A 15,225-nucleotide genomic window follows, 5' to 3' on the forward strand; every position below is an offset into this window, starting at 1 on the left:
GGACAACATCTCAGAGACACTAAAAACCACTAACTGGTGTGGCTTAAAATATTTTTAAAGGGATCTCAATTATCTGTCTGTCTTAGTTAAGGTTTCCCTTGCTGTGAAGAGACACCATGACCACAGCGACTCTTATAAAGGAAAACATTTATCCGAGGTGGTGGGCTTGTAGTTTCAGAGGGTCACTCTATTATCATCATGGCAGGGAGCATGACTGCAGGCAGACATGGTGCTGGAGAAGGAGCTGCTACAGGTTGATATGCAGGCAACAGGAAGTAGACTGTTTCATTGGGTGTGGCTTGAGCGTATATGAGGCCTCTAAACCCACCTCCACCATGACGTACTCTCTCCAACAAGACCACATTTCCCATTAGTGCCACTCCATTTGGGGACCATTTTCTTGCAAAGCACTACATTCTACGCTGACCTCTAAAGGCTTGTAGCCATATAATGCAAAATGCATTCAGTCCAACTTCAAAAGTTCCCAAAGTCTATAACAATTCCAAACTTATTTTAAAGTCTAAAATTCAAAGACTCTCGGGAGATTCATGCAATCCCTTTAACTGTAAACCCCTATAAAATCGAAATAAAACAGATCCCATACATATTGCAGATCACATGCAATGACACAAGATGTGTGCATTACCGCTCCAAAGCACAGGGAAGGAAGCACATGAATGAGATACTGGACCAAAACAAGACCAAAAACCAGCTGGGCAAACTCCAGACTCTGCATCTCCAAGTCTGATGTCAAAACAATCTTCCCATCTCCAACTCCTTCCAGCTTTGTTGACCACAACACACTTCTTCCTCTTGGGGCTGGTTCCACTTTCTGTTAGCAGCTCTCCTTGGCAGTATCCCATGAATCTGGCATCTCCAACATCTTGGGTTCTCCAAGGCAATCCAGGCTTCAACTTCATACTTTCATGGAATGGCCTCTCTAGACTTCCATTCAAATACACCCCCTGACACATGCTTGGCCTTGGCGGCTTTTCTTAGTCAGGGAGGAAGGTTCCATAATGCCTTTCTTCTATCCTTGACTCTAAAGCCAGAACCACATGGCTGAAGCTGCCAAGTTCTTGCTGATTGCTGGGGCTAATTCACAGCCTCTTAATTCAATTACATCTTCACCAGCTTTCTTCCCTTCACTGCCTAAGCTTGGCTGTCCTGAAACAGGATCTCTAGACCAGGCTGGCCTCAGACTCAGAGATCCACCAGTCTCCGCCTTCCCAGTGCTGGAATTAAAGGTAAGCACCACCACACCAGGCTCTAAGCTTTTCTTTAATTCCTTTTCACAAGTTGGAAACTTGACTGGGTATTGGGTGGGATCTTGCCCTGAGGTCACCACTCCCTTTAATCCATTTCTTTATCTGTTTATCTCCTTGAACACGGGACTTAGCTCCATTCCACTTCTAGGTGCTCCTTTTCTTCTCAAATATTTTTCCTTGCTCAGCTTGCTCCTTTTCATTATACATCCTCATTAGAGTTAGCACTAGTAACCACACAATAGAGCATATACTAGGCTGCTTTGAGATTTCTTCTGCCAATGAAATTAATCTAAAACCCTTCAGGCAAACTTTCCAGGGAAGGGCAAAAAGCAGTCATATTTTTCACCAAAATATCACAAGAACAATCTCTAGGCTACATGCTGAAATGCTTCCTCTCTGAAACCTCTTGGGCCAGCTCCCCACACTCGGCACCACTGTCTTCCAGGTTCTTACTAGGATGGCCCAGGGCCCGTTAAGCAGCACTTAACATGTTCAACTGCCTTCCTTAGTTTCCACAGTCCCGAGGGTCATATTCCTTCAGACAAAAGCATGGACAGGCCTATCACAGCAACACCCTAGTTTCTGGCACTAGGGTTTCTGCTGCTGTGAAGAGACACCATGACCACGGCATTTAACTGAGGAGGCAGTTTACAAGTTTCAGAGGTTTAGTCCATTTTCATCATGGCAGTGTGCACCAGACATGGTGATGGAGAAGGAGCTGCTACAGGTTGATATGCAGCCAACAGGAAGTAGACTGTCTCACTGGGTCTGGCTTGAGCGTATATGAGTCTTCTAAACCTGCCTCCAATGACACACTTCCTCCAACATAACCACACCCACTCCAACAAGGCCACACCTCCTAATAGTGCCATCCCAATTGGGGGCCATTTTCTTTCAAACCAGCACAATGCCTCAAGTTAAAGAGCAAACAACAGAGCATGCAGGGAGCAGAACATGCAATAATGCTCTAGAAAGTGGGTCAACACTCGAACAATCGATACAGTTTTTAAAGTTAAGGTATCTTAAAGAAGGCAAGTGAGATGCCTGTCTCATACAATACATACATAAAGTATATTAGCTTTTAAACGTTGATTGGCAAATAAAATCATAAGATTTCTATCAGTAAGGCAACAACAAGGGAACAGTCATTATGTAGTTTAATAGCAAACATGGAATCAAACACCGTGGCATTATTTGGAGCACACACGATATTTCCAGAATATTTGTTGACATGGAAATGCTGTGCAGTATGACTTGAAGGCAAGGTTAAAGTATGATATACAGTATTGACCTACTTTTTAAACAAATTACACAGAGCCAGGAGCCATGTAGGCTTACCTACACTATCCCCTATGAGTCTCTCCCTTCGAGAGAGTGGGGAGCTTATGGTTAAGTTTTTCTGTGCTCTTGGTTTTGTTTTAATTTCTTAACTTTCTACACTTAACGTACGTATGTCTCACCTGCAAAATGAAGGGAAAGCTACTCAAGCTAATTTGCCTAGTGGCTTCTCTCAGTGCACAGAGATTCCTCGGGCAATGTCACAGGCTCCCATGCCAGTGAGCACATTCCCAGCATTACCTGGAAGATGTCCATTAGCGTCATGGCTGCCAGCAGGGTGGTGACCATTTCAAAATGTCCCATCTTCATTTTTCTCTTCTAAATGAGAATGAGAATTTTAAGTCAGTTAACAGTGAGGTATAGGGAAGAAGAGAAAAAAAAAAAAACCCGTGCTGTATATATTTTCATTGTGGGTGGTGATTCTGATAGTAGGAAAGACTATTGAGGGCATTCCTGTGGCTGCCAGAGCCGTTAGATTTTATCTAGAGGTCAAATAAAGCCTTAGGGAACTTCGGTACTTCCACCTCCTGCAACTCTAGACACGCCTTTCCCACCAGAGTCGCCCCTGGGCACAAGTCTTCCCACCTCTAAATCCCCCCTGAGTGTGCACAGGAAACTACACACTAAAACTACCACGCTCTCAAACTGCTCCCCTAACCCCCAGTTTCTGAGAATGGTCAGGAAATTTCCCCGTGCACGGCTTCCATTCTCCCACCTTCTGGGCGAGTTAGAGCATGCCCATCAGGGCGGGAGGGAACGGGTGAGGTCAGCAGCAGGACAGAGTGGACTACCTGAGGTGACCTCCTTCCTCCAGCTCCTCACAACCAAGGTTGAGCAAGTGTGCAGTGTTCTGGAGTTAGGAAAGGCAGTGATTCTGACTAGATCCTAGCGGCCCGCTGGCTGAATGCCCAGTATCCATTCAAGTACTTGTGGCAGCATAAGGGGTAGACAGGAAGACAAGAATCCTCACGAGCCGAAGCTATCCAGAGCCGTTAACTAACTCAATTAAGTGATAAAGGCCTCCAGTCTCTTGTATACATATGCTTCAACAATGCTGACATTGCTGTAACTCAAACGAAACCTCTATTTTCCTCTATTTTGCCAGTCACTAGATTCTGAAGGGGGAAACGAATGGCACAGGGGACGGAAGGATAGCCTTTCTTTTTGTAACTCATCTTGGCCCCAGGTTCCTGTCTCTCTTCAAAAACAGTTCTTTTGTCTAGCACTATTAAAATACCTGTAGTTATCTTAAATTGTTACTCTGTGTCAAACTTTCTCAAAATAAAATAAAAGGAATACAACACAGCAAGCATGTGCCAAGCCAGCTATGGGCCAGCGTTTTCCTGGTCTTCATTTCAGCAAATAAACCCAATGTTTACCTGGTGTTGGGGCCTTTGCGGGAAGTTTAAATGATGCCCGGCTCACACTGCTTCCCACGCTCAGCTGTGGTGATAGTCCCTCCAGGATGGGGTGCTGTTGACAGTGAGAGCTGCCTGGGGATGGTTTTCTTTTTATAACACCCCTAGTGGTAGCTTGGCAGTGGCACATTACCCCACTGCGTTCTGCTATTTATATCTGGTCCCCACACTCCGCCCTGGAGCCTCTGCTGTTAAGGCTTTAAATCTCCAAGAGGCCTGAGAGTCCACAGCAAGGCCCCCTGCCACGGAGCATGCTCACTTCTGAGCCTGGTGATGGACTCCCTTCAGCAAAAGTCACTTCCCAACACTGACCAGCCATGGAGGGAAGGCTTGACTGTCCTATGTAAGATGATACCTTAAAGAAGAGGGCTTGTTTGCTAAACATTGTCAACAGTGGTGGCTGTCGGCACTTGCTCAACTAGATAACTGTAGTTCAGGTACCCTGCATTTCAGGTGTTGGGGGTAGACAAACAAAGTACTGAAGACTGTTCACAGTCTAGTAAAATAAACCAACATGTGTATGCATCAAACACACCCAGGAAAGAACTGCTCAGAACGAACAAAGTCCAAAAGAAGTCTGCCAGGAATGCTGAGGAGGAAGGGAGCTGGGGATGCCTGCATCTAGAACTCTTGAGTGAAGCCCAGGTGCTGGCTAGATTTCTGTCAGCTTGGCACAAGATATGGTCATCTGAGAGGAGGGAGCCTCAACTGAGAAAATGGCTGTGTAAGATCCCGCTGTAGGCAAACCCGTAGGGCATTTCCTTAATTAGTGATTAATGGGGGAGGGCCCAGCCCATTGTGGGTGATGCTATCCATTGACTGATGGTCCTGGCTTCTATAGAAAGCAGGCTGAGTAGCCCATGGGGAACAAGCCAGTAAGCAGCATCCCTCCATGGACTCTGCATCAGCTCCTGGCTCCGGGTTACTACCTGTTTGAGTTCCTGTCCAAAAGCCACTTGATGATGGACTCTTCCTGCGGGTATGAGATAAAACAGACTCTTTCTAAGTTGCTTTTGGTTATGGTGTTTATCACAGCGTCAGAAACCCCAAGACAGCACTCAGGGCAAAGCCAACAATGGACACGCATAATCTTCAGGGACTACAGATAAAATCTATCTTGAGATCGGTCCTGATTAGGGTTACTGTTCCTGTGAGGAGACACTGCAACCAAAAGCAACTTGGGGAGGAAAGGACTTATTTGGCTTACACCTCCACAACACACACTGTTTACTGCTGGAAGAAGTCAGGGCAGGAGCCCAACCTAGAGCTTGGAGCTGATGCAGAGGCCATGGAGGAGAGCCGCTTACTGGCTTGTTCCTTGTGGCTTGCTCAGCCTGCCTCCTTACAGAACCCAGGGCTACCAGCCCAGGCGACAGCACCATCTACACTGGCCCTTTCCCCACCAATCACTAAATAAGGAAATACCCTACGGGCTTGCCTACAGCGGGATCTTACACAGGCATTTCCTCGGTTGAGGCTCCCTCCTCTCAGACGACTGTAGCTTGGGCCAAGCTGACCGAACTCCAGCCAGCACAGATCTAGACATTAGTGTGTGTTTACATCGGGACACGTGGAGAAAGCTGACGGTGACTACTCAGAGTATCTCCAACTGGAATAAGCTGTGAAATATGTTTATATGCTGAAATTGTACATAGTATTCAAAATGAATAAACTCTAGCATATATAACTATGTAGGTAAATATCACAAACAAAATTTGACATGAGAGACAAACATGTACACATTCCATGACATATGGAATTCAAAAGTCAGGGAAAACCAGCCTGAAAAGATTGCTCAGTGGTTAAGGGTTCTTACGGCTCTTGTGGAGGACCCAGGTTCAATTCCCAGTACCCACAAGGCAGCTCACAACTGTCTGTGACTCCAGTTCCAGGGGATCTGACACCCTTACACTGACACACAGACAGGTGAGACACCAATAGGCATAAAATAAAAACAAATCTTTAAAAAAATCTGCCCACTTCTATGCCAATGTCCCCTGCCTGCAGTATTACGGTGGGTACTGCTGGGCCAACGTGCATCTCCATGCTTGGGAGAATTTTCACAAACTGTTGATGAAGAAGGGAGGTGACCACCCTTGTCACCTCATGTCCTGTTCCCTTGAAGTTGAGTTCAGGGCTAATGCAGCCACAAGATGTAGTGTGGGCAGCAATGAAGGGAAAAAGATTTTGCCTCAAGGTGTACAGCATGCTTTGAAAAACTGCATATGAGTCTCAGTTTGCACACGTGTGTGTGTGTGTGTGCGCGTGTGTGTGCGCGTGTTCACATGGGTAAATGTAGAAAAGCTTGTGTGAGGCTGGGAAAGAGCCTGAGTTCAACACTGGTGATCATCCTCAATCAGTCTCCATTTCATTTTTTTCGAGAGGATTCCTCACTGAACCTGGGAATAGTATGGCCAGGCTAGCTGGCTGGGGGCTCCAGGGACTCTCCTGCCTTTGCCTCCCCAGTGCCTGGATTACCAGTACACAACACCGCTCCTGGGTTCTGTGTGGGTTTTGAACTTGGTCTTCACACTCACAAACCAAGCGCCTTTCATCCACTACCCTCGTTTTTTTTTTAGGGAAGAAATTGGTCACTGGGGCTGTGGAGATGGCTCAGCAGTTAAGAGCACTGGCTGCTCTTCCAGAGGACCTGGGTTCGATTCCCAGCGTCCACATGGCAGTTGTTGGTGTCTCCAAGGGTCCTGCATACATGTGCTGCACAGACATACATGCAAGCAAAACATCCATACATGTAAAATAAAAAATGAAGAAATTACCAGCATTGTTCATTTATAGTTTTTATGTATATAACTCAGTGTTGTCCAGAGTATGGGAAAACTGCAGACTTTCTAATGGCACTAAATTTCCACCTTGCTTTTTATTTGGTGTTAGCTTTTCTCCTTGTGCACTGACTCAGACTTCGTATGATTGCTACCTTAATTTTTTAAAGATTTATTTATTTATTTATTTATTTATTTATACAGTATTCTGCCTGCATATATGCCTGCAGGCCAGAAGAGGGCACCAGATCTCATTACTGATGGTGTGAGCCACCATGTGGTTGCTGGGAATTGAACTCAGGACCTTCAGAAGAGCAGGCAGTGCTCTTAACCACTGAGCCATCTCTCCAGCCCCAACTACCTTAATTTCTTATACCTGATTCATTATCCTCATTCTTTCTCTTAATAGCAGTAATTTATAATAAGTGTTATTTGTAACAACATTTATAAATATTCTTAGCAATACTTATAATTCTAGGTTTCGGCTCCATGTCTGTCCTCTAATGAACGGAGAAACAGAGTATTATTCAGATGTTAAATTAGGAAGTCCTGATATGTTCCAGTATGCCTGCAGTAACCAAGCAGAGAAACGGGAAGACAATGTTTCTAAAGGTCCGGGAGAGAGACGGGCAGACTGCTAACAAACAGGGTTTCCTTTGTGGAGCAATAAAAGCAGCATCGAAGGAGCTTCCTTAGGACCTGTGCGGCTGCCTCCTCCCTCCACAGAAGGCCGTGCCAGTCCCTCGCCCACATCTGGTCATCACAGCTTCGCCTTCCTCTCTGTCACTTAGAGATCACCAGAGTCAGGGTATGGTCTTTGGTGACCCTCTGCCTGGCATACGCAATGCTTTAAAAGCACACATGTCACATGTTGGTAGCTCAAAAATGACAGCAACTATGATCCCAAATGCACTGTGTAGTCCAGACTGGCCTCAAATTCACCATCCTCCTGCTTCCATCCCCTGACTGCTGGGTTACAGGCATATGCCACTATGCCCAGCTAAGAACTGTGCATTTTAATTAGGTAAATTTTATGGTATAGGAATATTATTATTTCAAATCAAAAACTCTTTAAAAAAGCTTTGTGTTTCCTTTATTTACCATTCATGTGGGAGTGTACACACATAGGTATGACACAGCCATGCGACATGTACATATGTCGGTTCAAGCACAGCCCTGTGGAGCTGCCGAGGAAGGGTCTTGTTTCTGCCGCTGTCCATAACCTCCCCGCTGACTGGCTTTCCTGTCTCTGGCTCTCATCTTGCCAGAGGAGTTTGAGGATTACATGTATACCCATAACTTTTGGCTTTTCTGTGAATTCTGGGAACTGAACTTACCCACCAAGTGCTTTATCTACTGATCCATGTGTCATCATCTTGGTTTTACTTTTAAGGACTGGATTGCAAATAAGGAGAGAAGCATTAGGTTCCCTCCGCCATGTTTAAATCATAACTCCAGTGGCGGCTGCACAATGGCTGGCAAAAGTCATAGAGCTTACAATCAAATTATGAATTTTAGTGTCACAGAACAAGTTTAGATTCAGGTCATCTTAGACAACAACAAAAATCAAGCTCTTGCCCGGGGGCTCCTGGAAATTCCTCTGGTATCTACACAGATACACAAAACACTACCCCAACCAGGCACCTGCGATACTACAGTAGTCAGTGAAGAGCCTGAGAGCTGGGGCATCAGGGGGACCTGCGGTACCCCGGCGTTATCACAGGTGACTGAAGAACACGCGCATCTAAGAGACAGGGGAGACAGGACACTCGCCTGAAGAAAGGAAGTTCCTCCTGGGACGCGCATGCCAGGCCAAAGGACGCTGTGAAGACAAGTGACCACCAGAGGGCAGCACCAGAACACAATCGCTCCACTTTAATGGTTGAACTGAGGCAGAGGAGAACTCTGAATTTAAGTCATGGTCAGATTGTTTCAACCAGCTACATTTTCATTGTAAAAATTTGTACTTGCCATTTTACATACGGTTCCCCATCACCCTGTGCCACTCTGACACAGTGAAAAATGTACTTTGTTTTCTGGTGGTCGGAATGTTAGCCTAGTCTCTGCAATGGTGACATTTAGCGACCGGCTCAATGTCTAAATATTTTCTGCATACTCATGGACATCCTCCTGTAAATCCCCTCATCACAGTCTCCCCACACTGGGAATTCAAAGTGAAAACGTCTCACATGTTCCCCTCAACCTGGCTAGCAGGTGGTTTTCCCACGAGCTCTATATAATTCCCCTCCCTTGCTGGCCGTCTTCTCACAGAAGATGGAAGCTGGCCCTGCCCCGGTCAGCTCTCCTAGGCTCACTTTCAAAGAGATTCCCTGGGAACCCACCAGCCATACTGGCCATGGAAACAGGTTGACAACCTTCACCCCCCATATGGTCCCCCAGTCTCATCCTGGCTCTGTAACAGACCACTTGCCCACATTTCTAGCAGATCAGACAGATCTACAGGCTCCCTCACCACCACCACCCTATCCCTTTGTCTCAACTGCCAACTCTTACAAGAATTCTCTGGGAACCAGCCAGCCATAGCAGGCAGCCTCGCCACAGCCAGCCTGACCAGCCAGCCAGCAGATTGGCAATATTCTTATCTTCACTCTTCCTCATCTCCTCTAAACCCAGTCCCCCAGTTTCAACACCCCCCCCCCGCTCTGCAGCAGACCACCAACTGTGGCCTCTACCCCTTTCTACCCCTGATCCCAGGGGATTAGCAGATCCTGATGGCACCCTACTCTCCACCCTCCTGCTGGCACCCTAAGCAATCCCTCCTAGTCCATAGCCATTCCTCAGAATCAACTCCAAATCCAGGAAACATATTCCAACTGGAACCTCCAGTGGCCACGCCTGACAGGAACTCAGAAGCACTCCCTACCAGGCCACACAAGCCCACCACATTCTCCTAAGATCCAAAGAGAGCAACAGAAACCAAGGAACAGAGTATACACTCAACAAAGACATGACCAGATAGCAACATCCAAAATTACAATCTTCCCAGACCAGATATCTATACTCCAGGGTAAAACACAGGAACACCCTGGACAATATGCCTTCGCTAGAGTCCAGCGACTCACGGTAGGTCCTGAGCAATGATGTATAGTTGAAGCAGCAGACACAGACTTCAAAAGACCCTTATGAAAATGCTAGAGATCCTTAAAGAGGAAATGAATAAATCCCTTGAAGAAGCCGATGAAAACATAAGCGGACAGTGGCTCGAAATGAAGGAAACTGCCCAAGACTTGCAAGTGGAAACAAAATCAATAAAGAAAACCCAAGTGGAGGAGAAACTGGGAATGAAAAAATGAGGAATTTGAAGAAACAGCAGCAAGAGAAAAACAAGAGAAAAATCTCAGACTAGATAGAAGACACGGATACTTCAGTCAAAGACATTGCTACATTTTAAAAAAAACTCTTGGCACAAAACCATCTAGGAAATTTGGGAAACTGTGGAAAGACAAATCTAAGGATAACAGAAATAGAGGAAGGGGAAGAAACCCAGGTCAGACCCATAAGAAAATATTTTCAACAAAATCATAGAAGAAAATTTCCCCAACATATCAAGATACAAGAAGTATACAGAACACCAAATAGAATGGAACAGAAAATCCTTCCTCTTGGCACACAATAATCAAAACACTAAACATACCGAACAAAGAAAGAAGTTTAAAGCTATCGGAAAAAAGATGGAGCAGCACAAGCGGGCAGAGCTCCCGGAGAGAAACCTGGCCTCTCAGTGGTGACTCTAAAAGCCAGGAAGGGCCTGGACGGATGTTCTATAGACTCTAAGAGAGCACAGATGCCAACTATACCCAGCAAAACTTTCAATTACAATAGATGGAGAAAGAAAAATAGTCCAAGATAAAACCAAAGTGAAGCATTGTTTATCTATAAATCCAGCCCCACACAAGACACTAGGAAGAAAACTTCAACCGGAAGAGGCTGACCACACCCAAGAAAACGCAAGGAGCCAATCATCTCAGACCAGTCAAAGAAAGTCAAAAGAAAGAGGGAAAAAAATCAACAGAGTAACAGATATCACTAGACACTGAACAATGGTAACTCACCATTACAGGTCCCAACTCCTCAATGAAAAGACAGACTAACAGACTGGACTCAAAAACAGGATCCATCCTCCTGATATATCCAAGAAACAAAACCTTAACATCAAGGAAAGACATTACCTCAGAATAAAAGGATGGAAAAAAGATATTCGTAGCAAACAGACCCAAGAAACAAACTAGTGGAGTCATTTTAATATCTAACAAAATAAACTAATCAGAAGAGATAAGAAAGGACACTACATACTCCTCAAAGAAAAAAGACGCCAAGAGGATATTGAACTCTTAACATCTATGCACCAAACACAAGGGCACCCGTATTCATAAAGGAAACACTGCCATGGCTAAAATCACACAGTGACTGTCACAGAGTGATAGGGAGAGACTTCAGCACCACACTCTCCACCCTAGGCAGGTCATCCAGACAAAAACTAAACAGAGAAAGCTGGAGCTAACTGGTGCAATAAACCAAATGGACCTAACATATTTACAGAACATTTCATCCGCACAAAAGAATATACTTTCTTCTCAGCACCTCCTGGAACCTTCTCCAAAACTGACCATGTACGTGAACACACACACACACAAACCTCTCAACAAATACAAGAACGCTGAAATAACTCCCTGTATCCTGTCAGGCCAGAGATTAAAGCCGGATGTTAACAACAGAAACAACAGAAAGCTTAAAACCCCATGGAAACAAAACAACTCTACTGAAAGAGAAATGGGTCAAGGCAAAAATTAAGAAATAAATTTAAAAACTTTCTAGAAATGGATGAAAATGAAAACACAGTACACCCAAACAACAAAAGTGGATCTAAGAGGTAGGTTTACAGCACTAAGCGCCCACATTAGCAAAAGAGAGGGAGAGATCTCATCCCAGAGACTCAAAGCACGCCTGAAAGCTCTAGAACAAAAACAAGCAAGCTTACCCAGAAGGAGCAGATAACAAGAAATAACCAAACTCAAAGTTGAAATCAATAAACTAGAAACAAGCAAACTATACAAAGAATCAATGAAACAAAGAGTTGGCTCTTTGAGAAAATCACTAAGATTGAAAACCTCTTAGCCAAATTAACTAAAAGGTGGAAAGGGAAAATCCAATTAACAAAATTAGAGATGAAAAGGGAGACAAAATAGCAGACGCCAAGGACATTCAAAGAATCGTAAGGACATGCTTAGAAAATCCTGAACGCCACCAAGTTGGAAAATGTAAAAGAAGTGGATAATTTTTCAATATATATCACCTACCAAAGTTAAATCAATTATCAGATAAGCAATTTAAACAGACCTATAACCCACAGGAAAATAGAAGTAGTCATTAAGTCTCCAACTGCCCTCCACACACACACAAAAAAAAACCCCTCAGGATCAGATGGTTCTAATGCAGAATTCTAACAGACTTTCAAAGAAGAGTTAAGGCCAATGCTCCTCAAATTATTCCATAGAACAGAGACACAAGAAACATTGCCAAATTATTTTTATCAGGCCGCAATTACTGATACTTAAGCCATACAAAGACGCAACAAAGAGAATTACAGAACAGTCTCCCCCATGAACACAGATGTAAAAAAACTCAATACCTGGAAACAGAATCTAAAAACACATTAAAAAAAATAAAGCAACCCGGATCTCTGAGTTCGAGGCCAGCCTGGTCTACAAGAGCTAGTTCCAGGACAGGCTCTAGAAACTACAGGGAAACCCTGTCTCGAAAAAACCAAAAAAAATAAATAAATAAATAAATAAAGCAACCATCATGATCAAGTAGGCTTCATCCCAGAGATGTAGGAATGGTTCAATATTGAAAATCAATAAATGTAACCCACAATAAAAACAAACTGAAAGACAAAAATCGCATGATCATCTGATTAGATGCAGAAAAGGTTTTTGACAGCCCCCCCAACACCCACCCCTTCACGATAAAAGTCCTGGAGGGCAGGGATACAAAAGTCTTCGTTATTACTATGCTTACAGCAAGCTCATAGCCAGCGTCAACTTAAATGGAGAAAAACTCAAAGCAATTCTACTGGAATCAGGAAGAAGGCAAGGCGGTCCGCTCTCCATACCTATTCAATATAGTAGTACTTGAAGTCTTAGCTAGAGCCATAAGACAACTCAAGGAGATCAAGGGGACACAAATTGGAAGGGAAGAAGCCTTTATCTTTATCTGCAGATGATATGATAGTATACATGAGTGACCCCAAAAAATTCACCAGGAAGCTCCCACAGCTGATAAACACTTTCAGCAAAGTAGCAGGATACAAAAATCAGTATCTTCCTATACTGAATGACAAAAGACTGAGAAAAAGAAACAGGGAAACACCCTTCACAATGGCCTCAAAAAATCTATCTTAAGGTAATTCAAACCAAGCAAGTGAAAGATTTGTATAATAAAGACTTTAAGACATTGAAGAAAGAAACTGAAGGTCTCAGCAGGTGGAAAATCTCCCACGCTTACGGGTTGGTAAGATTAATACAGTAAAGGTAGCCATCATATTCAATGCAATCGCCATCAAAATTCCAACACAATTCTTACAAAGAACTTGAGAGGACAATTTTCAGCTTCATATGAACACACACACACACACACACACACACACACACACAGGGTAGCTACACAGTCCCAAATAATAAAGAACTGCTGGAGGTGTCACTGTCCCCAACCTCAAATTGTAATACAAAGCCATAGTAATAAAAAAACCAGCATGTTTTTAAATTTATTTTTTATTTTATTGGCACAAACACAGATACACAGATACACTGATCAATGAAATAGAATTGAAGACACAGAAATAAGTTCATATACCTATGGACACCTGTTTTTTTTTGTTTTTTTGTTTTTTTGTTTTTTTTTTTTGGTTTTTCGAGACAGGGTTTCCCTGTAGTTTCTAGAGCCTGTCCTGGAACTAGCTCTTGTATACCAGGCTGGCCTCGAACTCAGAGATCCGCCTGCCTCTGCCTCCCGAGAGGCATGTGCCACCACCGCCTGGCACCTGTTTTGTTTTTTTTTTTTTTAAATAAAGCCAGAAATACACTGGAAAAAAGACAGTATCATCAAGAAATGACGCTGCTCAAACTGAATTGCTGCATTGTAGAGGGATGAAAATAGATCCATACTTATCACCACGTACAAACCCAACTGCAAATGGATCGAAGACCTCAACATAAAACCAGATACTGAACCTGCTAGACAAGAAAGTGGGGGGCAGCCTTGACTGTGTCGGCACAGGAGACAACATTCTGAGCAGAATATTGATAGCACAGGTGCCAAGGCCGGCAGTGAAGAGATGGGACCTCATGGAACTGAGATGCTCCTGTGAGGCAAAGGACACCATCATTCAGACAGAGCAGCAGCCTGCAAAATGGCGAAAGATTTTTAACAAGTTCACGTCTAATAGAGGGTTAATAACCAAAATTTATGAAAAACTTAAAAAAAAACCTTGGACACCAAGAAAACAAATAACCCAATTAAAAATGGGGTAGAGATCGAAACAGAATTCTCAAAAGAGGAGATGCAAATGTTTGAGAACCACTTAAAGAAATGTTCAACATCCTTAGCCATCAGGGAAATGGAAATTCAAAACCACTTTGAGATTTCATTTTACACCAATCAGAATGGCCAAGATCAGTAACAAAAGACAGTTCATATTGGTGAGGACGTGGGAGGTAGAACACACATCCATTGCTGGTGGGAGTGCACATCTGTACAGTCGCTATGGAAATCAGTGCGGTGGTTCCTCAGAAAGATAGGAATTGATCTACCTCAAGACCCAGCTATACCACTCTTGGGTATGTATAATACTCCAAAGAAGCGCCATCCTATGTCAGGGACACTTGCTCAACCGCGTTCGTTGCTTCTCGATTCCTAATAGGCGGAAACGGAAAACAATCTGGATGTCCACTAATGGATGAATGGATAAAGAAAATATGGTAATTTATACACAAATATTACTCAGCCATTATAAAATGAAATTCACATTTATATAATGGAAATGGATGCAGCCAGGAAAAAAAACCATGAGTGCTATAACTCAGACCCAGAAAGAACAACATGGTATGTATTCACTTATATATGGATATTAGCTGTTACTTGATAAATGAGATAGAATCTGTGTAACCACAGAGGTTAGGTAGAGAGTAAGGGACTAGGCGGGAGGAAGGATCATCCTGGGAAGGGAATTAGAATAGTTATGGATGGGGGGCTGGACTGGAATGGGGGATCAAACAGGGAGAGGGAAGAGAGAGGGAGGGAAGAGGGGCAAGGGACAGAATTTGGGGAAGGACAGCAAAAACTAAGGGCCATTTGAAGGGTCGTTTGGAAACCTACAGTAGACACCTCCTATAATACATACTT

General features: G+C 43.9%; 1 protein-coding gene across 16 annotated transcripts in view; it reads right to left on the reverse strand.

Annotated features, from left to right (window-relative positions):
• Art3 (ADP-ribosyltransferase 3 (inactive)) overlaps positions 1–15,225 on the reverse strand; it is a 102,945-nt gene that overhangs the window by 23,440 nt on the left and 64,280 nt on the right. For all 16 annotated transcript variants that reach the window (XR_005284762.1, XR_005284763.1, XM_038323944.2 and 13 more), the window contains one exon: positions 2,847–2,924. Coding sequence is in view for 14 of the 16 variants with exons in the window: in XM_038324008.2 (XP_038179936.1) it covers positions 2,847–2,924 (78 nt within the window). In the remaining 2 variants the exon portion in view is untranslated. The remainder of the gene's footprint in view (positions 1–2,846; positions 2,925–15,225) is intronic.

The sequence above is a fragment of the Arvicola amphibius genome, chromosome 1, assembly GCF_903992535.2.
Source record: "Arvicola amphibius chromosome 1, mArvAmp1.2, whole genome shotgun sequence".
Lineage (NCBI taxonomy): Eukaryota > Metazoa > Chordata > Mammalia > Rodentia > Cricetidae > Arvicola > Arvicola amphibius.